The sequence below is a fragment of the Loxodonta africana genome, chromosome 14 (genome assembly GCF_030014295.1).
Source record: "Loxodonta africana isolate mLoxAfr1 chromosome 14, mLoxAfr1.hap2, whole genome shotgun sequence".
In the NCBI taxonomy this organism is placed as follows: domain Eukaryota; kingdom Metazoa; phylum Chordata; class Mammalia; order Proboscidea; family Elephantidae; genus Loxodonta; species Loxodonta africana.
This window is the reverse complement of record NC_087355.1, coordinates 41,984,800-42,009,008: the sequence shown is the minus strand read 5'-3', so window position 1 is coordinate 42,009,008 and position 24,209 is coordinate 41,984,800. Positions and strand designations below refer to the sequence as shown.

At 37.7% G+C, this 24,209-nt stretch overlaps 1 protein-coding gene across 1 annotated transcript in view; it reads right to left on the bottom strand.

The window, feature by feature from the left end:
• The window catches only part of SLC26A7 (solute carrier family 26 member 7), a 125,359-nt gene that overhangs the window by 71,612 nt on the left and 29,538 nt on the right, over positions 1-24,209 (bottom strand). The window contains exons 2-3 of the mRNA XM_003408387.2: positions 20,140-20,250; positions 13,448-13,620 (exon numbers count right to left, since the gene is read on the bottom strand). Coding sequence (XP_003408435.2) covers positions 13,448-13,620; positions 20,140-20,250 — 284 coding nt within the window. The remainder of the gene's footprint in view (positions 1-13,447; positions 13,621-20,139; positions 20,251-24,209) is intronic.

Here is a 24,209-nt window from a genome sequence, read left to right as displayed (position 1 = left end):
AAAAAACAAAGTTTTGCAAAAGGGGTACACAGATGTAAGTATGTTTAATGTGAAACTTAAATATATAAAATGGGAGTCCTTCTAGAGTTTTTTGCTTGAAGGACCAGTATTTAAATTTTATACCATTGTTAAGGAATTTTTTTAAGTTAATGACTTAATAAACAACCCACATCATATCCTTTTACTAATAATATGGGTGATAATAACTCTAATCTGGCCAGCCTACTCTCAAAACTTGGCCTTGCAACACTTTATAAGAAACTGTGTTTTGTACAATATATTTCAGCTGTTTGTAGTAATGCTGATGTTCTGGGCTAATGCTGAAAACCTCTGACACACATTAGTAAGGTTCACTAACATGATACTTTTTGGTAATGCTTGTATAAACACCATGTGTTCTATATAAATTGAATGTATCTCAGATTTCATTTTGTTTTTTTCAAGCGGCCTTCAAATATTGAAAAAAGAAGAGCATGCAGAAGAAACAACTATATTACCTAAACGAATAGAACACAGCATATATTTCCTGGTACATGGATTTGCCTAAAATCTGGCTCTTACGTTATACCAAATTATTTATTCATCCATTCAATCAGTGTTTATTGAACACCTACTGGAGGCTAAGCACAGGTTACTATCAAATACTAAGATAAAGATACATTTAATCCTTTAAAAGAGCTTATACAAAGAGTTTAAATGATGATGGGAGGGGTGTTAAACAGAAGCATAAAGGAGAATAAACAGGGCTTAGGAGCAACAACGCCCCAGTTGCAATGAGCACACCTAGATCATGGCTTCTAATACCATTTTCCAACAAAAGGAACCAGAGCTCCTTAGAGAAACAGGTGAGGCTCTACTGGGCAAGAAAAATATCTATGAGCCTGGACGGTTTGTAGTACCAGAAAAGAAGGAAGTGCTCGAAAAAGAAAACACAATGGTGGGTATAAGTCAACTGAATACAGAACAAACTGAAAGCACTCTCAATGGCAAAAGCTGGAACATATTAGCCAAAAAAAAAAATAAAGTAGTATTTTGAACAGAACTTTGTCCCCCCAAAAAATATGTGTTGTAAATCCTATCCTCTATGCCTGGGGTTATAATCCCATTTGGGAATGGACCATCTCTGTTATGTAAATGAGACAGAATTAGTGTAGGGTGTATCTTGAGTCAATGTTTTTGATATAAAAGAGAGTAAAAGCAAGCTAGCAAGCAGAGATGGGGAAGAGAGATGTCAAGCAACATGAATATTGCCCTGGAAGAGAAACTCAGAAGAGACAAGGACTTTCCTCCAGAGCCAACAGAGAGAGAAAGCCTTCCCCTAGAACTGGCACCCAGAATTCAGGCTTCTAGCCTCCTGAACTGGGAGAAAATAAATTTCTGTTTCTTAAGGCCACCCACTTGTGATATTTCATTTATAACAACACTAGGCAACTAAGACAGAATTTGGTACTGAGAGTGGGGTGCTGCCCTAATAAACCAAATCAAACCCATTGCTGTCAAGTCAATTCCAACTCATAGCAACCCTATAGGACAGTGTAGAACTGCCTCATAGAGTTCACAAGGAGTGCCTGGTGGATTTGCACTGCTGACCTTTTGGTTAGCAGCCATAGCACTTAACCACTACACCACCAGGGTTTCCGCTGCGCTAATAGATAACCTAAAATGTGGAAGTAATCGGTAGAGGTTGGAAGAGTTTTAAAGTGCCTAACAGTAAAATCCTAGATTGCCTTGCACTGACTATTGTGGAATTATGGGTGTCAATATTATGGGTGAGGGCTCAGAAGGAAGTGAAGAGAAATACAGAGGAAAGTCTCTACCTCTTAGAGAATAATATGGTGCCAGCAAGAATGTTGCTAGAAATGTGGATGTTAAATGTGCTTCTGGTGCAGCTTTAAAAGAAAATGAAGAACAGGTGATTGGACAATGGAAGAAGGGCAATTTTTTTTTTTTTTTTTTGTACACAGTGGCAAAGAACTTGTCTGAATTAAGTTCAAATGTTTGGTGGAAGGTAGAACTTGTAAGTGGTCAACTTGAATAGCTGGCTGAGGAGATTTCTAAGCAAGATCTTAAATGGGCCATGTGGTTTCTCCTTGCCATTTATCGTAAAATGTGAGAGGAAAGAGATGGACCTAAAAATGAACTTTGCAAAATAAAAACAAAACTTAAAGATTTGGAAAATTCTGTTGTGCAAATTAAGAACACGTGTCTTAGAATGTTCACCAAGGATGTGGCTACACAATCTTTTGTTAAAGAGATTAAGCCTGTGACTGATGGATCTAACCAGCTACCATAGTCAAAAACCCTATCAGCTTAGACTGAATGGGACAGAGAAGAATGAAAGGAAAGAATGCTGTCTGCCTCTTGGAATTCTACAGGCAGGAAACAGGCCAAAGGAGCTATGTCTGTTGTCCTCCAAGAAAAGAAAAGGACCATCCTTGGAGCAGCTTAGAGATCAGCAGAACTGTTGGAAGGAACATGGCAAGCAGGGACTTCTCAATTTCACAAGGTGGAACCACGGTCTCTTGGATCTCAAAGGATGGGGGCCACAGCATCATAGGTTTTGAAGAGTCCAAACTTTGCCAGTTCGGTTCCAGAGTGTAGGCCTGCTGTTAAGGTGTGCTAGGGTGATGGGGCCACTGCCCAAAGCTGAGAGTGTGGGGCTTCCGTGCACAAGGTACAGAAGGACAGGGCCTGCCAGTGCCAAGGATACAGGCTTGCCACTCAGATGGACAAGGAGAATGGGGCCACCCAAAGCCAAGGGAACAGAGTTTCCATCCCAGGGAGCCTGGAGGATGGGGCTGAAACTCAAGACCAAGGGGTCTCCACCCAGAATCCAAAGAGCATGGCCAAAACTCAGTGTATGGAGGGCAGGGCCTTTGCTCAGATGGTCTCAGAGAACAGAGGATTATTTTAAGCCTTGAGAGCCAATGTAATGTGTTCTCCTGTTTGGACCTGCTTGGTGCTGGTTTTCTCTTCTTTTCCTTCAATTCCTCCTATTTGTAATGGAAATGTCTACTTTGTACCTGTTCCACCATTGTGCTTTGAAAACAGATAACTTACAGTCTAGATTTCACAGATGAAGATGAATTTTGCCCCAGGATGGAATACACCTAAACTCTCACCCATATTTGATTTAGATAATTCAGAAGATGAGATTTTGAACTTAGAGTTGATTTAAGAGTTTTGGTATGATGTGATGGGGTGGATGCGTTTTGCATGCAGGAAGGATATAAATTTGGGGGGACCAAGGGGTTTAATGTTATGGGTTGAAATGTGTTCCCCAAAAATGTGTGTTGTAAATCCTAACCTCTATGCCTGGGGTTGTAATCCCCATTTGGGAATGGATTGTATCTGTTATGTTAATGAGACAGGATTAATGTACATGTATCTTGTGTCAATGTCTTTTGAGATATAAAAAAGAGTAAAAGCTATCAACCAGAAATGGAGGAAGAGAAAAGCTATGCCACATGAAGATTACCCAGGAGCAGAAACTCAGAAGAGACAAGACTTTCCTCCAGCACCAACAGAGAAAGAAAGCCTTACCCTACAGCCGGCACCCTGAATTTGGACTTCTAGCCTCCTGAACTGGAAGAAAATACTTTTTTTTTTTTTTTAAGCCACCTACTTGTAATATTTCTATTATAGCAGCACTAGACAACTAAGACAAGTAGTACTGGATTACAACCCAAAATATGAAATAAGTAGCTTTGAGTTCATACTGATATTAAATACATGATTAAATAGATTAATTAATTAAAGGGGAGAATAGGAAAATCTCCCGTGAAGAAGAATTCCAGTAACATGTAGAACTCCACCCTCAAAGAGACGGCACATAACCCCCATTCCTGAAGTGTGGGTTGTACATAGTGGCTTCCTTCCAAAGAGTACAGTATTAAAATGGGAGCAATAGAGGGATTTTACATTAGAGAAACTTGACAAATACTACCTGAACTTCACAGTCAATGTTAACATCGACAGTGATAAGTCATGCTGATAGTCTGTAATCTTGATGTGATGTGGTAAGAACGTCACATTACCTCTGTGAGCTCCTCAAAAATCCTGTCTAATCATCGGGAAAATATCAGACAAATCCCAACAGAGGGACATTTTACAAAATACTTGACCAAAATGCCTCAAAACTGTCAAAATCATCAAAAACAAGGAATGTCTAAAAAGTTGTCACAGCCAAGAAGAGCTCAAGGAGACATGAAACTTAATGTAATGTGAGATTCCAGATTGGACTCTGGAACAGAAAAAATAATAATAATAATAAAGTAAAAATTAAGGAGCTCTGAGTATAAAGTATGGGCTTTAGTTCTGGTTCACTAATTGTGACAAATACTTCATACTAATGTAAGATGTTCATAATAGGGGAAATTGGGTGTGGAGTTTATGGATATAATCTGTGCTATCTTCACAATTTTTCTGTAAATCTAAAATTATTCTAAAATAAAAATTCTCATTAAATTAAAAAAAAGAAAAGAAAAACTCCTCCACCTCTCCAACAGAATCCTCAGGTAAGCCTAACATGTGTGGTGTCCACAAAGAGTACCTGAGTTCTTTGTGCATGGATATGGGGGAAAAAGAGGGTCTGTACAGAGGACAGCAGACTGTTGGGTTTCAGAGGTATGGCACGAGTAAAAACATAAAGAATAGGAAAAATACTACTAGATATCAGAGGGAGAAGGGAATACTGCTGGATAGGCTTAATATTTTGCCTTGATACTTACAGAGGAATTCTAGAGAGAGAAATTACTAGAAAACATTCCAGAAAGAGGATGAGTATTAGTATCAATCAGGAACACATGGGATATTTTCAGAGCATACAGAGTTGTTAGCTTAAAAGGAACACAACTACCCAAAAGGGAATAACAGAAATAAAGCAAGAAATTTTGAAATCAGAATATGGACCACCTCAAAACCAGTGAATAGGAAGCTTTGCAGGAGTGAGTGACAGTACTCGCCTATACATTTATTAAACACCTGATTTTGCCAAGAAATATGCTGCACATTGGCACAAAAAATCAGAGCTGAGCATGGCAGGATTTATCTGAAAATAGACTGTGGAACAAATGGTCATTTAAAAGGTTATTATTCAAGGAGTAGCTAAAAGAAAAAGGACAAAAGAACCTAAACTAGACAACAGGGATGGAGGGCAGAGAGGTGTGCTATGTTGGATTACCTACAGTAGGCAAACTAATCATCTGCTTCAAAAACAAACATGATTTCTAATTTGATTTTTTTTTTTTCATGTGTAATATGTCAGAAATTCACTGGCCTTAAGAATTGTTTTTACTAGGAATTATGTGGTTGAAGGAGGCACCATAATCTTTTCAGTTTCTAGACATTTCAAGCCAAAAACTAGCCCTGAATCAAGAGAAAGTGAGAGTCAAGCCTTCTGGGTTAGACAACAATTTGGCCCTTCCGCCTTATTAAAAGACATAGGGAAGTTGGGAGTGAAGGAGTAGTTACATTTTTAGGTTTAATGAAGTGTGGCACTTGTGGGAAAATGTGGACAAGTTCATTGATTGGGTCACTCCACATTTGAGCTGGATACTGAAAAAACCAAACCCATTGCCGCTGAGTCGATTCCAACTCATAGCGACCCTATAGAACAGAACAGAACTGCCCCATAGACTTTACAAGGAGTGCCTGGTGGATTCAAACTGCAGACTTTTTGGTTAGCAGCTGTAGCACTTAACTACTAAGCCACCAGTGTTTCCTTGAGTTGGATAAAATCTGACAAAATCCATGATCAAATTAGAAAATTGTAATTTTCTTACTCCTTTTTCATTAGGAATTGTGTTACAATTTAAACAGCTATAGACACATTTCCTACATCCTAGTTTGAAGGGGAGGGAGTAGAGAAGAAAGTGGTAAATCTGAAAAGGTTAAAAAAAAAAACTTAATTTCAGTTATTTAATACAGCGATACACTAACATTTAACTAACTTTTTCCTGTTCAATTTATTCAACTCCCATTTACTAAGCACCAGCTGCTGGAACTATATAAAGTCTCTTTTCTACATAGACTCACTATCTAGAGGGAGACAACTAGGTAAAAAAAAAAAAAATATTCCCTGGTAGACTGAGAAGCCTTCTAAGGTCAGGTCATGAACAATGTCCTATAGGAGCACGTGGAAAGAGTCACTTATGTCCAAATTCTAACATACATGGCATCTCCATGAGTTACAGTCAGCTTGATGGCAACTGATTTTTGTCTTCTTTTTTTTTTTCATCTATATATATATTTCATAAAATGCTGATGAGGATTGAATGCATTAATACATGTAGTGAGCTTAGAACAAAGCTTGGCATATAATGGGACAAAAATATTATTGTTTTTAATGAGAAATTTTCATTTTTATAATTTTAAGAATGTTATACTTCTAATTTTATTACGTTTATTCTTAACTTCTAAATAAAAATCTACCAGGTACAAACTATCCATGGAAAAATTTAGATTTGGCAGAGTAATGACTTCCTGATTATAATAGTTGTAAGATAGTGAAACATTATCATAAGAGATTTTAGACTGCCCTTCCGCATTTCAAAAGAATGAAGTCAATGACTTTTCTTTCTGGAAAGGATAAGTATTACATGTTGAACAGGCAGAGTAAACTAGTCTACATTTTAAGTCCTTTTTGTATTCATTATTCTATTATTTAATACTTTCAAAAATTTATTTACTACGAAACTAAAAATAAATGGAGACTTTCTTATTTAAGTCTAGTTTTTATCTTCCCTGAAGAAATAACACTGTATTTTCAGAATGCATCAGAACAATAATACGAGGCTTTGTCACTCGATACCCTACCCCCCTGTGTCACCCCAAGCTTGTCTAAGAATCAGACAAAGGGGCTGTATACCCCCTTATCCTCCAGGGCAGAAATCTTGTCTACTTTTTCATAAAAGTAGATCTTGGGAAACTTACACATGGAAATGGGCAGGAGACAACCTGAGACCCTGTTGAATTCTTGGAAAAGGGAATGGGCAAAGAGCCTGTCATGGAGAATAATAAAAACTGCAGGGAGAAGAGAACAATGGTTTTAAATGTCTTGACTCTTATTGAGTGGTCCCTTCCTCACCCCATACACTCAGAGAAAGGCTTATTGATACTGGCATTTTAAATGGTTCCACTTTGCCTTGAAATTAACACCTCATTGCCCTGAATGAGAAAGCAGTTCCTATCTTGGCTGCTACTGCGTTTTAGCTAAGCTAGAGAACTTCCTTTTTCTTTTTTTTTTGAAAAGTAACACCGATAGCAAAAAATTGCATCAGTTACATTTGAAAGATTTTCTCTGCAAAATGAAGGAATTAAATTGCCTTAGAAATAGATAAGAATAAAAACAAAAAAAAATCCCCACACCAGTCTGTTTAGTTACTGTATTAGCAGCAATCAGAAATTACATGAGTTCTAGTGATAGGGGTTCCTACCATCTTACAGGGGCCCTAGTGGCACAGTGGTTAAGAGCTCAGCTGCTAACCAAAACCCTATGGGGCAGTTATATTCTGCCCTGTAGCGTTCCTCTGAGTCGGAATTGACTCCATGGCAACTGGTTTGTATGGTGGTTGGTTGGTTGGTTTGGTTGGTTTGGTTGTTTTGGTTGGTTGGTTGGGTGGGTGGGTGGTTGGATGGGTGGTTGGGTGGTTGGTTGGGTGGTTGGGTGTTTGGGTGTTTGGTTGGGTGGTTGGGTGGTTGGTTTGGACATGTTACAAAACTATTACAGTGAACTAGAAAATAACAATAATGTTATGCTTAGTGAAAGAAACCAGTACAGTGAATTCATTTATATAAAACACTAGAAAATGCAAACTAATCTATAGTGACAGAAAGCAGATCAGTGGTTGCCTGGTATTCAGGATGGAAGTTGGGGAGAGCAAGAGGGTGGGGGAAGGGATTCCAAATGGGCAAGGAAAAATTTGGGTGAGTGATGGATATTTCATTATCTTGATTGTAGTAATAATTTCATGTGTGTATGTTGTAGTTGTTAGGTGCCATCTAGCTGATTCCAACTCATTGTGACCCTATGTGCAATAGAAGGAAACACTGCCTGGTTCTGTATCATCCTCACAATTGTTGTTATGATTGAGCCCATATGCTGCATCCACTAGGTAAATCCATCTTGTTGAGAGTCTTTCTGTTTTCCAGTGACCCTCTATTTTACCAAGCATGATGTCCTTTTTCAGGGCTGGTCCCACCTGATAACACACCCAAAGTATGTGAGACAAAGTCTTGCCATCCTTGCTTCTAAGGAGGATTCTAGCTGTACTTCTTCCAAGACAGATTTGTCCATTCTGGCATTCCATAGTATAGTCAATATTCTTTGCCAACACCATAATTCCAAGGCATCAATTCTTCTTTGGTCTTCTGTATGCATTGTTCAGCTTTCACATGCATAAGAGGCAATTGAAAGCACCAAGGCTTGGGCCAGGTGCATTTAGTTCTTAAAGTGACATCTTTGCTTTTTAACACTTTAAAGAGGTCTTTTGCAGCAGATTTGCCTAATGCAATGTGTCCTTTGATTTCTTGACTGCTACTTCCATAGGTGTTAATTATGGATCCATGTAAAATGAAATCTTTGAAAATTTCAGTCTTATCCCTGTTTATCGTAATGTTGCTTATTGGCCCATTGGTGAGGGTTTTTGTTTTCTTTAAGTAAGGTGTAATCCATACTGAAGGCTATGCTCTTTGATCTTCATAAGTAAGTGCTTCATATCCTTTTCATTGTCGGTAAGCAAGGTTGTGTCATCGGCATATCTCAAGTTATTAATGAGTTTCCCTCCACTTCTGATGCTGAGTTCTTCTTTGTATAGTCCAGCTTCTCAGATTATTTGCTCAGCATACAACTTGAATAAGTATGTGGAAAAGGTACAACCCTGACACACACCCTTCCTGATTTTGAACCATGCGGTATCCCCTTGTTCTGTTCATATAACCGCCTCTTCATCTATGTACAGGTTCCTCATGAGTACAATTAAGTGTTCTGGAACTCCCATTATTCATAATGTTACCCATAAGTTGTTATGATCCACACAGTCAAATGCCTTTGCATAGTCAATAAAACACAGTTAAACATCTTTCTGGTATTCTCTGCTTTCAGCCAAGATCCATCTGGCATCAGCAGTGATAACCCTTGTTCCATGTCCTCTTCTGAATCCAGCTTGAACTTCTGGCAGTTCCCTGTAGATACACTGCTGCAGCTGCTTTCGTACGATATTCAGCGAAATTCTACTTGCATGTCATATTAATGATATTGTTTGTTAATTTCCACATTTTGTCAGATCAATTTTCTTTGAAATGGGCACTAATATGGATCTCTTCCAGTCCATTGGCCAGGTAGCTGTCTTCCAAATTATTTGGCATAGACCACTGAGCACTTCCAGTTCTGCATCCGTTTGTTAAAACATCTCAATTGCTATTCCTTCAATTCCTGGAGCTTTGTTTTTCACAAATGCCTTCAGTGCAGCTTGGACCTCTTACTTCAGTACCATTATTTCTTGATCATATTCTACCTCCTGAAATGGTTGAAAGTCAATCATTTCTTTTTGGTACAATGACTATGCATTCCTTCCATCTTCTTTCAATGCATCTTTTGGTGTGTATGTATGTATGTGTGTATATATACATTTATATATGCCAAAACCTATCATATTGTATGTGCTTGTTGTTAGTTGCCACTGAGTTGATTTCATTTCATGGCAACCCCTCCTGTGTAGAGTAGAATTACTCCATAGGGTTTTCAAGGATGTGATCTTTCAGAAGCAGATCTCCAGGCCTATCTTCAAGTAGTCTCTGGGTGGGTTAAAGCTGCCAAATTTTGGCTAGTAGTTGAGTACCTAACTAGCCATTTGCGACACTCAGGGACTGCTCTAAATATCTGCAATTTATTGTATGTCAGTTATACCTCAATAAAGCTGTTTAAAATGAACCATAATCCAACGTGCACCACAGAAACATATCACATCACATTATTGCAGTTATGTAAGTGCGCTTTATTTATACTAGAAACATAAATAATTTATTTTGCCCAAATGATGATGAGTGAGAGACATTTGCATACATCTATGTTTATGACACACACATACTACAGCTTACCTAAAAGGTAAGCAAATCATTAGAAAGTAAGATCTGCTTATTTTGGTGAAGGCAGCCTACAATAATGAATGCACCATCCTTAGTACAAGAAAAATCAAGTAGACAAAAGATGAGTAAGACTATTGAAGACTTAACAACATAATCAATAATGCAGAATTTATGGCTATATATTGATCTTTACACACTGATAATAGAGAATATACCTTCCCTTCCCAAAATGTTCATAATAAATTCATAAAAACTGATCACATGTTAGGTCACAAGAAAAGCATTAATAAATTAGGTAATATAGAAATATTATAAATAATACTCTCTGACCACAATGCAATAAAACTAGAAATTATTAACAAAATTGAAAATCAAAAAGGCCTATCTACCTGGAAATTAAAAACCATTCCATTAAACAATTATTGGGCAGAAGGGAAAATATAAACTAAAATCACAGAATTTCTTAAGAATATTGATAATGAAAAACTATATATAAGAATCTATAAAATATTTCAAGCAATAAGCATAAGAAAAATTTTTAACATAAAAATACTCTCATCAATAAAAATGAAAAATGCTAATAGATTAATTGAATTCCCATTTCAAAAACCAAAAAAAAAAGTAAATATAAAATAGGGAAAAAAAAAAAACAGAGAAAGCGAACAGAAAAAAAGTAGACTTAATATTTCAAAATACTGGGTTTTTTAAAAAAGAATTAACAAAATAGACAAACCACTAGTTAATTTCATCAAGAAAAGAAATTTATGTACAAATAAAAATAAGAAATATCAAAGGGGAAAAATATTTTGAAATGTAAGGTTTTTTAAAAAAAATCATAAGATCATTTTGAAGACCTATATGCAAATAAGTTTGAAAATCTAGATAGAAATGAAAATTTTCTAGGGAAACACATATTATAAAATTTGACCAAGTGCCTGCCAACAAATTACTTCAAAGTAAAATTCTACAAAATCTTCAAAGACTAGATTGTCCAAATACGCTATCCATTGCTCCAAAGCATTGGAAATGAAGGTTAAGAAACAGGTAAAACATTGATACCTAAACCTGGCAAAGAGAGTAGAAAAAACTACAGTCCAATACCACGAAAGAATAACGATGTCAAAGTAGTAAATAAAAAAATAACAAGCAGAATCCAATACCACATTAAGAATAAAATACGCCATGACCGAGTGAGATTTCACCCAGGAATTTAACGCTGGCTCAATATTAAGAGGCCCATTAATATAATGTACCATGTAATAGATTTAAAAGGGAAAAAAATCACATTACTTTTTCTATAATGCTGAAAAAGCCTTCAGCAATACTTAACACTTTTCTAATTTCTACTAAAAACATTCACAAAAAGAGAAAATAATGAATACTTTCTTAACATGATAAAATATATAAACTTCAACGTTTAGATAGGCTAGCATGTTAATTAATGGAGTTCGGCTGCTAGTCAAAAGATTGGCAATTCAAACACACCAGCTGCTCGCTGGAAAACCTATGGGGCAGTTCTACTCTATGCTATAGGGTCGTTATGATGTATACCTAAAACTATTTGTCCCATGCTTTAAAGAAAATAGAAAGTCCAAAACTAATAAAAATTGTAAATTCAAAGAGGGGTGTGAATGGAATATAACTGAAACAGAGGGAGTAGCAATATTGTCTTTGCTGTGTTAGTACAGGGATTTTTCTGAAAACGTACACCAAATCCAAGGTAACATATCCCTGTCTGAATACCAGTTCACATGGTAGATTATTTCTGAGATGGAGACAAACACCAGATCTCTTAGAGGGTGTCACACAAACAAAAACCAAAAAAAAAAAAAATCAAACCCAGTGCCCCCAAGTGGTTCCGACTCATAGCGACCCTACAAGACAGAGTAGAACTGCCCCATAGAGTTTCCAAGCAGCGCGTGGCGGATTCGAACTGCCGATCTTTTGGTTAGCAGCTGTAGCACTTAACCACTGCACCACCAGGGTTTCCACACAAGCCAAAGGAGGAAGAAAATGGTGCCGAGCTTGTCCGTGTAAGACTCAGAATACGCCGACTTCATCCGTGCTTTAAAAAATATAGCAAAGGTAACAAGATACTCAGAACACTAGTTTCTATTTCATGAAAGCCATCAGCCATAGCAACTACCTGCTAGATCTTCAAGGTTAATCAATTTATTAGGCAAAGCTGCCAATCAGACTAGTTTTCTAAAGAACCATGAAGACTTGAGTTATTTTGTGCTGACATCCTTAATTCTTCATTCTTTTATACATAGCTGGAAGGCAGTGTAACTCTAGAGACTTTAATGCTATCTTCCTTTTAGGTCACATCATTTCTTCCTACTATTCAATTCCAGGCAGTCATCAATTATTTTCTCCCTTCTTGGAGTTTATGCGATCTTTGACCTTATAAATAATGGTACGCTATAAAATAGAGCATCAACCGATTCAGAACACTGACATTCAGGAAAGATACTTACACTTAATTCAGCTTAAAATGAGGAAGTAAGCAAAAATGTGATCAAAGACTCAAATTCGTGCTCTAATATTTAGACCTTTGTTACTTTTATACTTACTTCTCAGTTATCTAATTTTTAAAGTGACAAATGTTTTAAAACAGTAAATTAGAAATTTTGACATTTTAAAGAACTAGCAAGACTACAGCGAACCTGTCAACAACATACATGCCTGATGCTGGAAGGAGCAAAGGCCAGCAAGTTTATGGGACAAGCTAAGAGCCACCTGTTACTGATGTTGGCAGTAAAGTCATAAAATCTTAAAATTGGTTAACCAGTTGCCGTAGCATCAATTCTGACTCATGGCAACGCCACGCGTGTCAGAGTAGAACTGTACTCCATCGGGTTTTCAATGGCTGATTTGATGGAAGTGAATCATTAGACCTTTCTTTGAGTCCATCTGGGTGAACTCAAACCTCCAGCTTTTCAATTAGCAGCCAAGCACATTAACCGTTTGTACCATCCAGAGGCTCCTAAAATTGGTTAGGATTCTAGAAATCTAGTCACATCTTCCCATGTAGGGATTTCTCCTGAAACATTGCGAAGTGACTGTCTGGTCACTGTAAGCACAAGGACTGCCTCAGTGCCTTATACGGAAGCCCATTCTTATAGAGTCAAACACTGTTTCCTTATAACTTCAAAATTTGGTACTCGTTCATTCACTCAACCAATATTTAGAGAGTAACTACTCTATGCAGTAGACAGTGTTTCCATAAAGGTAAAACACATCAGCACTTTACCTATCTGGAGAGACAAATGCACGAAGAAGAATCAAAATAAAGCACTAAATTGCTTCCGCTGTGCTGTTGTTCCCGCTTTGTTTATTCTCAAGTCTCAATGTTACTTACCTGAATCACTCCTCCCAAGAAGGAAACCGCTGCAGCCACACCGATCCTTCGCATCTCAAATTCAGATAAGCCCAGGACACTGGTGTTGCTCTGTGTGGTGAGGTTCTGGCTGCTCTGAGGGACAAGCCGTTCCACTGCATTGGCTGATATTAAGGACGTTAAAGCAAAGGTGCCTAAAAAAGTGAGCACGGGGTCTTGTTAGGAAAAAAAAAACAATAAAAAATGTTGGAATCCATCATTTAAGTTGAATCCATCATTTAAGTTGAATCCATGTTGTCAAACCAAATAGATGTATTAGAAATAATCTGCCCCACATCCCTACTCTATACCACATTCCACCAATAAACAGAAACCTGCCTACATGTACATAATTCCATTCAACACACAGCCACACCCGTCTCCTTGCTATGCCCCTTTGGGCCATATATGTTCCATCTCTGTGCAGATCGGCAGACTGCCCTTAGTAGATCAGTTAAGAGATCATGGTCTGGATTTGAATCCAATTCATCCATTTATCTATGATGTAATCTAACGTACATTATTCTGAGTCTAAACTGCCCCATCCACAGGATGGGGATAATAACACCTACATGGCAGAGTTTTAAAGGAATAGAAATGAGCTGATAAATATAAAGACCTCAGTAAGTCCAGTGGCTAAGTATACAGAGCTCTTTACCTGGAGTACGGGCTCCTCCAACCTACCTGTGCAAACCCTACCTGCCTTTCAAGATCTGGCTCAAGTTCCATGTCCACCAAGGATCCAGCCCAGATCTTCCCAGCCAGACTTAACCTTCCTACCCTCTGTGATTTAAAAAACACCATAAAAACTCATTGTCTTCTATTTGATTCCAACTCATGGCGACCCCATGTGTTACAGAGTAGAACTGCGCCATAGGGTTTTCTGGGCTGTGATCTTTACAGTGGCAGATCATCAGGACTTTCTTCTGCAGGGCTGCTGGGTGAGTTCAAACCGCCAATCTTTTAGGTTAGTAGTTGAGCGCAAGCCATTTGGGCCACCCAGGGACAGTTTGTCGCATTGCACAGTACACCTTCATTATAGTACAAAAACACGCTGAGGCACTTAAACTGACTAAACATACCATTTCTGTCTGCTGTCATTAGACGGGTACTTCCCAGGAATAGTCACGGCCTAGCACAAACGCAAAATTCCTTTCGGTTTGTTCTCTTCTTCCTGCCAAGAGCCTTGATGCCTCTCATATCTGCACAGTATGCCTGAGAATGCTGTTGCAAGGACAGGGAAATGCTGATTCCCACAGAGGGGGTTAACAAGAGAAACTGTAATATTGCATAACCTTCCCCCTGGCCCATTAAAGATCTTGCTTTGTTCCGGTTCATATGTGAGACTTCATGAAAAATGGCCTAAGGCAAGATGCAGACACCCCAACACAAAGTATTCAGCAGCATAGGATGAGAGAGACAAGAGTCAATCAGAAACAGGCCCCTGTGGAAATCCAACACAGACGATCCTCTTGTCTTGCTGGATATGAATGGTAGCATGTGCTGTGGATTTAGAACAGCATGGTGGTCGTGGCCCCTTTCCTGGCCTAAAAGCCCAGCACTGCCACCTCAATCTCCTTGTTTATAAACAGATAATATTCCTCACCCCATGGGGTTGCTATGAGGCTTAAATGAGATAATGTAATATAGTACATAGCACAATGTATGTCATGTCCTCAGCATCTGATAAATGATAGTTATTATCTTAATAAGACTAAGATCAGAATGTTCTATTATGTTCTGTTATTCTGTTCTTCTTTTCCAGAGAGTTAGTGGTACAGAATATATAGTGTAAATCAATTACAGTTCTCTGTGTGAGCTAAGTCATTCTCAAAAATACTAACAATAATCTCATTGTCTTCATCATAAAGTATTAAACTAAGAACTCATCAAGGAATTAATCTGAGAATTAGAGGCAAGATACTAGTGGCCAATACGAGCAACACCAAGTAAGGAACAGTCACCTTGGAAGCTGGTCTTAGTAAAACAGTTCTTTCAGGGTATGTCACAAAAGGACTTCTCAAAGTCTGATACACTTGAGGGTAGAAATGTGTGTCTAAAGATCTTTAAATCTCCTAGAACACAGAGTAAAAGGTTTTATACAAAGGCAACTGAATTTTGCTGTGCATATTTTCACAATAAAAATAAATAAATAAATAAAAGCAACTGTGGAATTGAAAATGAAGATACCATGGTTAATTTTTGACTTAAGGTCTATCTTTCCTGGAAAGTAGGGGAGGATAGGAGGGAACTGAATGGTAGGAGAGAAAGGACTTTTTAAAAGGAGGCATTGTTGGAGGAAGGAGAATGAGCCTCACCAGTGTGTGAGTGATATCTCAAGAACATCTCCAGAGAGAGACTTTCCCAGCAGTAGCTGTGCCAACACGGATATGGGGGTACTGCCCTTCAGCAGGAGTCCCCAGGTGGTGCAAATGGTTAACATGTTTAGCTGCTAACCAAAAGGTTGGTGGTTCGAGTCCACCCAGAGACACCTCAGAGAAAGGCCTGGTGGTCTGCTTCTGAAAAAACAGCCATTGAAAACCCTGTGGCACAGGATTCTACTCGGACGCACATAGGGTGGCCGTGAATCGGAACTGAGCCTATGGCAACTGGTGGTAGTGGTGGTGGCCCCTTCAGCAATGATGCTACTTTGCTGTTTCCGAGGAGTGAGTGAAATCCAGAGCATCGGAGCTCCCACAGAACAGGTGAGGATGCTGTGGATGACATTCTACCTGCCCCACCTCACAGGTCTCTCCTTGTCTGTGTCACCTCCCCTCTGCTTCTCTAGTCTTTCCCTCACCTTCTCAGCTTTTTTCCCTGGTTGGCTTATGAAGTCTAGTAGTGGTATCCTTAAATAATACTCATTTAGTAGTTTAAGGATTCTATGGAGGAAAAAAAAAGAGTTCTATGGGTATAAGGGGTCTAATGGGAAACAAATACGGGCCTCAGAGTTAAACAAACTTTTTTTTTTAAGTTCAAATCCCAGTTCTGGATAGTAACTTGTGATCTTGGTCACATACATAACTTTTCTCAGTTTCCTTATTTGCAAGATGATGATAAGATATCTAGTTATAAAATATAGGGAATGATTAAATGAAAAGTCACATATAGCATCATCTAGCATTAAGACCTATCACGCTGTTTATTTTTTTTTCTTCTGACAAGTACCCTTTATAGTCTCCCTAATATTTTCTCCAAATTGCTAAACGTAGTTATTTTTTTAAAAAATCTCTAATTTACACCCTAGCTTCTGTCCTTTTCCTTTTTATTCTAAGACATATTCTTTGCAAGACATGAGAATAAACTAATTTATTCCCTTTTTAAAAATTTGTAGTGTCTTAAATAAAAAGAAGAAAATTCACATTATTGAGTAAAATAGCTAATTTGTGCTTTTATACTTTGACTTTATGAATTATTTGCTGTTTAGGATGCCTCTAACATAATTCATTATTGCATTTAGTGATTTGGTATTGTATTTTGCCCAAGTTGAAGGTAAATCCAAGATAAAGTGATTTTTGATTCATTTTTTATTCCACTTCTAGGCATATACCCCCAAAAATTGAAAGCAGGAACACAAACAGAGAAATGTACACCGATGTTCATTGCACCACTATTCACAATAGCCAAAACTTTGAAACAACCTAAATGTCCATCAAAAGATGAATGAATAAACAAAATGTGGTATACACATAAAATGGAATATTACTCAGGCAGAAAGAGAGAAGAAGTCCTGATACATGCTCCAACATGGATGAACCTTGCGAACATGCTGAGTGAAATAAGTCAGTCATAAAAGAACAAATATTGTATGATCTCATCTATATGAACTATCAAGAATAGGCAAATTTATAGAAACCAAGTTTATTAATGGTTACCAGTGGTAGGAAGGAGGGGGAAGGAAGGAGTCATTGTTAAGGGAGCACTAAGCTTTTATTGGAAACCCTGGTGGCGCAATGGTTAAGAGTTAAGGGTGCTAACCAAAACATCGGCAGTTTGAATCCACCAGGTGCTCCTTGGAAACCCTATGGGGCAGTTCTACTCTGTCCTATAGGGTCACTATGAGTTGGAATCAACTCCACGGCAATGGGTTTGGATTTGGTTTTGGAGGTTTTATTAGGAGCCCTGGTGGCATAATGGTTAAGAGCTCTACTGCTAACCAAAAGGCCAGCAGTTTGAATCCACCAGCCACTCCTTGGAAACCCTATGGGGCAGTCCTACTCTGTCCTATAAGGTTGCGATGAGTTAAGGGTGATGAAAAAATGAGGACACAGACAGTGGTGATGGCTGCACAACATGATGAATGTAATTAATGTCACCAAATTATACATGTAAAAAATGTTGTAACAGCAAATTTTTTATATATACTTACAATTAAAAAATCATAACCTCTTTTTAAAAAAGTGTGATATATTGATTATACTTGGTCTGTAAATTATATGTATTTTTCACCCATATTATTTAACTAGTAGACTACAAGGTTCCTATAGAAGCTAATAAGACATGTTAAAAACAGAGTCTTATACACATGGCAATTTCAAAACCAGGCAACCAGTAAAATGTCTACAATGATTCCTTAGGAGATAACACGGTTTATGTAAATGTACATTTAGGCACATATCAAATCATGTATTTTTGACATTTTACAGTAATTATGGCCTATTGGGCAAATTAGTTTTGCCTTTTTCTTTCATCATTTGTTTAACAGAGGAAACAATCTTTTTTTGTTCCTGCTGACATATTCAAATGTTTTGAAAAATAAAACTAACTTGTTAGGAAATGAGGAAGCAGGATAATTCAGAAATAATAGGCTTCAAGGATTCTTAATTCATTGTTGTGCTTTTCTCTGTTTTCATCAACACAAAATAAAAGTTCATTCTTGAGCAGACTGTTAACAAAGAAAAAAGCTTGGGCTTTAAATTTGGCCGCATGTGGGTTGTAATCCATGTACAGGCGAGTTTAATCTGTGATCTCACAGAACCTTTCTGAATTTGGGGCCTTTATTTTCACCTAAATATGTACATTATAATGTCCATTTGGGAGGGCTATGTTAGGACAAAAAAAAATAATGAGGCACTTAATAAAGTGATAAATAAACTGAATATCTTGTGAAAATGCGGATCCTGATTCTATAGATCTGGGATGGGAGCCAAGCTTTTGCATTTCCAACAAGCTCCCAGATAATGTTAATGTTGTAGGCCCATGGACCACACTTCAGGTAGCAGTATTGTAAATGACCCTATAGGACAGAGTAGAACTGCCCGTAGGGTTTCCAAGCTGCAGCTGGTGGATTCAAACTGCCGACCTTTCGGTTAAGCAGCTGAGCTCTTTCACCACTGTTCCACCAGGGCTCTTGTAATCACACACACACACACACACAAAAATCACAAGGGCCTGTTAAATGTGGAAGAGGGAAGCAGAAAATCAGAGTCAGAAAGACACGTGAAGATGCTATAAGGCTGATTTTGAAGATGAAGTAAGTGGCTCTGAGTTAAGGAACACAGGTGGCCCCTAGAATTGGGAAAAGGTAAGAAAAAAGATTCTTTCCTACACCCTTCAGAAAGGAACACCAGCTGACACCTAAATTTTAGCCCAGTGAGACCCATTTCAGACTTCTGATGTTCCAAACTTTAAGACAATACATTGTGTTGCTTTTAGCCACCATGCTTGTGGTAATTCCTTATAGCAGCAATAGGAAACTAAGACATTCAATAACACAAACTGATCACTGAAGAAATAGAAGTAGGAATTACTTAGAGGCTGAGATCTTACATACACAAAATAAACAAAAATGTCTCTAGGGATAACTTCAGTTTAAAAATACTTCCATTGTTATGACTTTCATAACATTTATTAAGGTATTATTTTAGAATAATAATATCTAATTTTTATTGAATCTTACTATACAACTAATTAAGTTACATACTAAGTGCTAAGCTAGACACTGTACCTCAATTATTTCATTTAATTCTCACTACAGTCTTTTACAGTCATAAGAGGTTTTTTGTTTTATTTTGCTTTATTTATTTGCGATTTTACAATTAAGCAAATAGTAAAAAACTTGCCCAAGGTCATGTAAGTCTCAAACAATGAAAAGAGACATACACTCAGATCTACCTAACTCCAAAACCCAAGTTTTGTTTTTAACCAGCCTGTTCTATTATCAGAATATTTGTAACAGTTCACCATTTTACTTGGTAACACAGAGCTAGGCAAGGCAAGAACTATACTAATCAAACGGCATTATGGAATCTAGATTGGAGGAAACCTAAAAGATCATTAGTCCAAATGCCAAGTACATTTAAAATATTTTTCACTATTTGAATAACCTAAAGTATAGGAAATTTCTAGTCTTATCTTCCTAAAAATGCTTACCATCTCTCATTTCATTTTAAATTCAGAATATCCCCCTTTCTTTTATGGTCTTTTTTTGCAGCCTAAAAATACAAGGAGTTCTTAACAATAATTTTGGTTACATAGTTAAAAAAATAGTTATATAGCAATAAATCACAGTATGTATTGAGTATCTGAGACACAGAAAGTTAAACGTCTTACTCTAATATTTGCTGACGTTTTTAACAGTGAGGCAAGAACTGCTTTGGAAATAAAATCAGTAACGGTCACTTCTACATCCCCTTCATTAATAACATGAAAAGCAAAAGCATAGAAATGATTACCTGTGCAAACATGACGTCCCATTCCAAATATGGCATAAATGACAGCAGGAAACAGAGACCCATATAAACCAAACACAGGGTGCACAGATGAGAGAACAGCAAAGGCCAACCCTGTAAGAAGACCAGGGTAATTAGGAACATCTTACAACCCCAAGACAATCCATAACACAATAGAATGGATACTGGTTTCTTAAAGGACAAAATGAACCATAATTTAATTATTCCTCTTGCTCAACAACAGTCTAGTGTTACTGTCCTAAATAACAGAAATTTCACTCATTAGCTGTGTTTATATTTCGATTCCAAAAACCATTATTGGGATTACTATGTTTTCCCTTGATTGCGGAGACATCTACAAGGTAGTGGTGGTTCAGGTCTTCCATACAAAGGTAAGTTGGATATTATCACAGCAAAATATATGTACATATACCTAGATTTTAGAAGCATTTTTACATGTTTCATTTTATTTGCCCAACAGGGTCTGTGAGGTGGGTGGGACCAGGTACCACTGGCAGATGAGAAGGCTGACATGGAAAGGTGACTGAGGTTGGAACAAAAAGGACACAGATTCAAAGTTGGCTGGTTGCTCAGTCAAACTGACACTGTGCAGGGCCAATGTATGGACCCATTTGCTTTCCACTCATTGGACCCTAATCTGTATATACCAGGTATGTTTTCTAATGGTGAACTGAAAAAATCAACTTTTTTAAATACAAAAAGTAAGAAATAACTCATAACTGCTCATTTTTATTCCTTGTGCAGCCTACAGCCTAGGTAGTTTATATGTTATATGCACATAGAAAATTTTTCTAAGCCTGTCTAAATAAGCACAGGTGATTTAACATGACCAAAATATGCATGAGAAGTAGTTCATCAAAATGATCTTGTTTATGGTTGTTCATTAGCATTAAATGGCTAGTTAAGATAGGTTCAGACACATACATTCAAGTCTATCAATTTAATTATAGGTTTTTAATCAGGCACAAGGAACTTTGAAAGTTACAGAATCTTGAGGAAGGGAGATGGTGTTAAAATCTGGATCCCTTGAATTTTAGGCCAATTGATTATGCACACTATGGAGCCTGGATCCAATTTCAATAATTTTTACTGTTTAACTTTTACCATTTTTTAAATGAAGTTTAATTCCTCTTTTAGTACATAGACTTTGTAGCTATGCATTAAATACTTTTCAAGAAATACAAGAGATTTTTTTGACGTGGTGCTTCCTTAAAAAACTAGAAATAGAACTACCACACAATCCAGCAATCCCACTCCTTGGAATATATCCTAGAGAAATAAGAGCCTTTACACAAACAGATATATACACACCTATGTTCATTGCAGCACTGCTTACAATAGCAAAAAGATGGAAGCAGCCAAGGTGCCCATCAATGGACGAATGGATAAATAAATTATGGTATATTCACACAATGGAATATTATGCATGGATAAAGAACAATGATGAATCCGTGAAACATTTCATGACATGGAGGAATCTGGAAGGCATTATGCTGAGTGAAATTAGTCAGTTGCAAAAGGACAAATATTGTATAAGACCATAATTATTAGAACTCGAGAAATAGTTTAAATAAAGAAGAGAATATTCTTTGATGGTTATGAGAGCGGGGAGGGAGGGAGACGGGTTTTCACTAATTAGGCAGTAGATAAGAACTATTTTATGTGAAGGAAAAGACAACACACAATACAGGCAAGGTCAGCATAACTGGACTAAACCAAAACCAAAGAAGTTTCCTGAATAAACTGAACGCTTCAAAGGCCAGCGTAGTAGGGACAGGGGTTTGGGGACCATGATTTCAGGCTGCACCTAAGTCAATTGGCATAGTAAAATCTATTAAGAAAACATTCTGCATCCCACTTTGGAGAGTGGCATCTAGGGTCTTAAATGCTAGTAAGCAGCTATCTAAGATGCATCAATTGGTTTCTATCCACCTGGAGCAAAGGAGAATGAAGAACACCAAAGACACAGGGTAATTGTGAGCCCAAGAGACAGAAGGGGCCACATCTACCAGAGACTACATCAGCCTGAGACCAGAAGAACTAGATGGTGCCCGGCTATAACTGATGATTGCTCTGACAGGGAACACAGCAGAGAACCCCTGAGGGAGCAGGAGAGCAGTGGGATGCAGACCCCAATTTCTCAAAAAGAGACCAGACTTAATGATCTGACTGAGACTAGAATGACCCCAGAGGTCATAGTCCCCAGACCCTCTGTTAGCCCAAGACAGGGACCATTCCTAAAGCTAACTCTTCAGACAGGGATTGGACTGGACTATGAGATAGACAATGATACTGGTGAAGAATGAGCTTCTGGGATCAAGTAGACACATGAAACTATGTTGGCATCTCCTGTCTGAAGGGTAGATGAGAAGGTCCAGAGGGTCAGAAGCTGGCCAAATGGACACGAAAAGAGAGAGTGGAGGGAAGGAGTGTGTGGTCTCATTAGAGGGGAGAGCAATTAGGAGTATATAGCAGGGTGTTTATAAATTTTTGTTGAGAGTCCAACTTAATTCGTAAACTTTTACTTAAAGCACAATAAAAAAAGATTTTAGCTATAGTTAAAACACATGAAAGGTCTATAAATGATCATTCTTTCCTTTATTTTTTTAAACTATCTGTGTAGCTGCTTACTGATAATCTGTTTCTAAATATTTGGTGAAAATAAATAGTGACTAAAGAAGGAACAGACTGTAGCAGAGGCTGCTCTAGAATATGGCATGGGCAGGGCTGGAGGCAGCAATATGGTTGATTGGAAGGATGGTGTTAAGCGATGAGTCTTGACGCCAGGTGTGCACAGGAAGACTAAATTTTCCCACTTCTACCAACAAGAACCCCTGGGCATTTATAGTGTGAGCAACTTTGTAAAAAAAACTATTGTGAGTCGGAATTAACTGGACAGCAACCAGGTAGGGGTGGGTGGTGTGCATTACACCAGTCATATAGAAAGCTAGAAAACTTTTTTTCATCCATATTCAGAATGAGTTACCTAACAAAAAACCCCTGTTAAGAGACAGAAATGGAGAGTTTTACAGTAAGAGAAAATAAGGTTCACCTATCAGAAGATCTCCCAGATGTACCGAATCAATGGTGGGGAGGGGCATAAGACATAACTAACAAAGCATTTTGGATGATTTATCTGGGCACTAAATTTTGATCAATGTAATCAATACCCATAGACTGGAACTGGCATGAGGTAGACTCATTGGCCACATTGTTACTCTGCCTGCACCAGGCAACTGAAATACAAACTAAATGGTTTGCCCTCCCTTTGAATAGGTACCTCCTGTTTATCTGCCTGGAAACACTGGGGGCGTAGTGGTTAAGTGCTATGACTGCTAACCAAAGAGTTGGCAGTTTAAATCTGCCAGGCGCTTCTTGGAAACTCTATGGGGCAGTTCTACCCTGTTCTATAGGGCTGCTATGAATCAGAATTGACTCGATGGCAGTGGGTTTGTTTTTTTTTGTTTGTTTGGTTTATCTGCTGGCTTTATTATAATAACACTTACCTCTCTCTCTATCTCAAATAAAATCCACAACAAAATTAGCTGAAAAACTGCATCTCTCTAAACCTCATATTCATATCAAGTTAAAATGGGAATAATCATGTAAAACATGTAGACTCTCAATCTTTAAGAAAGCCTCCAGACCTTTAAATTAAATGCAAAATATCAGTTCAGTGGATACTCCGAGTACCAGAAACCATGTAGATGCTTCCTTTATCTCATGTTACACTGATTCTGAACTTTCACTTTAAGTAACAGTGTCATTCACCCTCAGTGGGAATCTATTTCCCTACTAAATGGAAATGAACAATGGCGCAAAATAAAGGAAGAATGGACTAAGTCGGATATATAGTACTTTAAAACTTCTTCCGAAAATTATAACTACAAGACCCTTCCTGCGTTCCCCACCCCACATACACATCTCAAAAGGAGAGGAGGCAGTACAAAGTTGTCTTTTTCTGATTAACTTCTATTCTGGTTCATAAGATAACCTGCATACATATTTTCATACACAGACACAAGCTAAAATACATTCAATCTTTCAAAAAT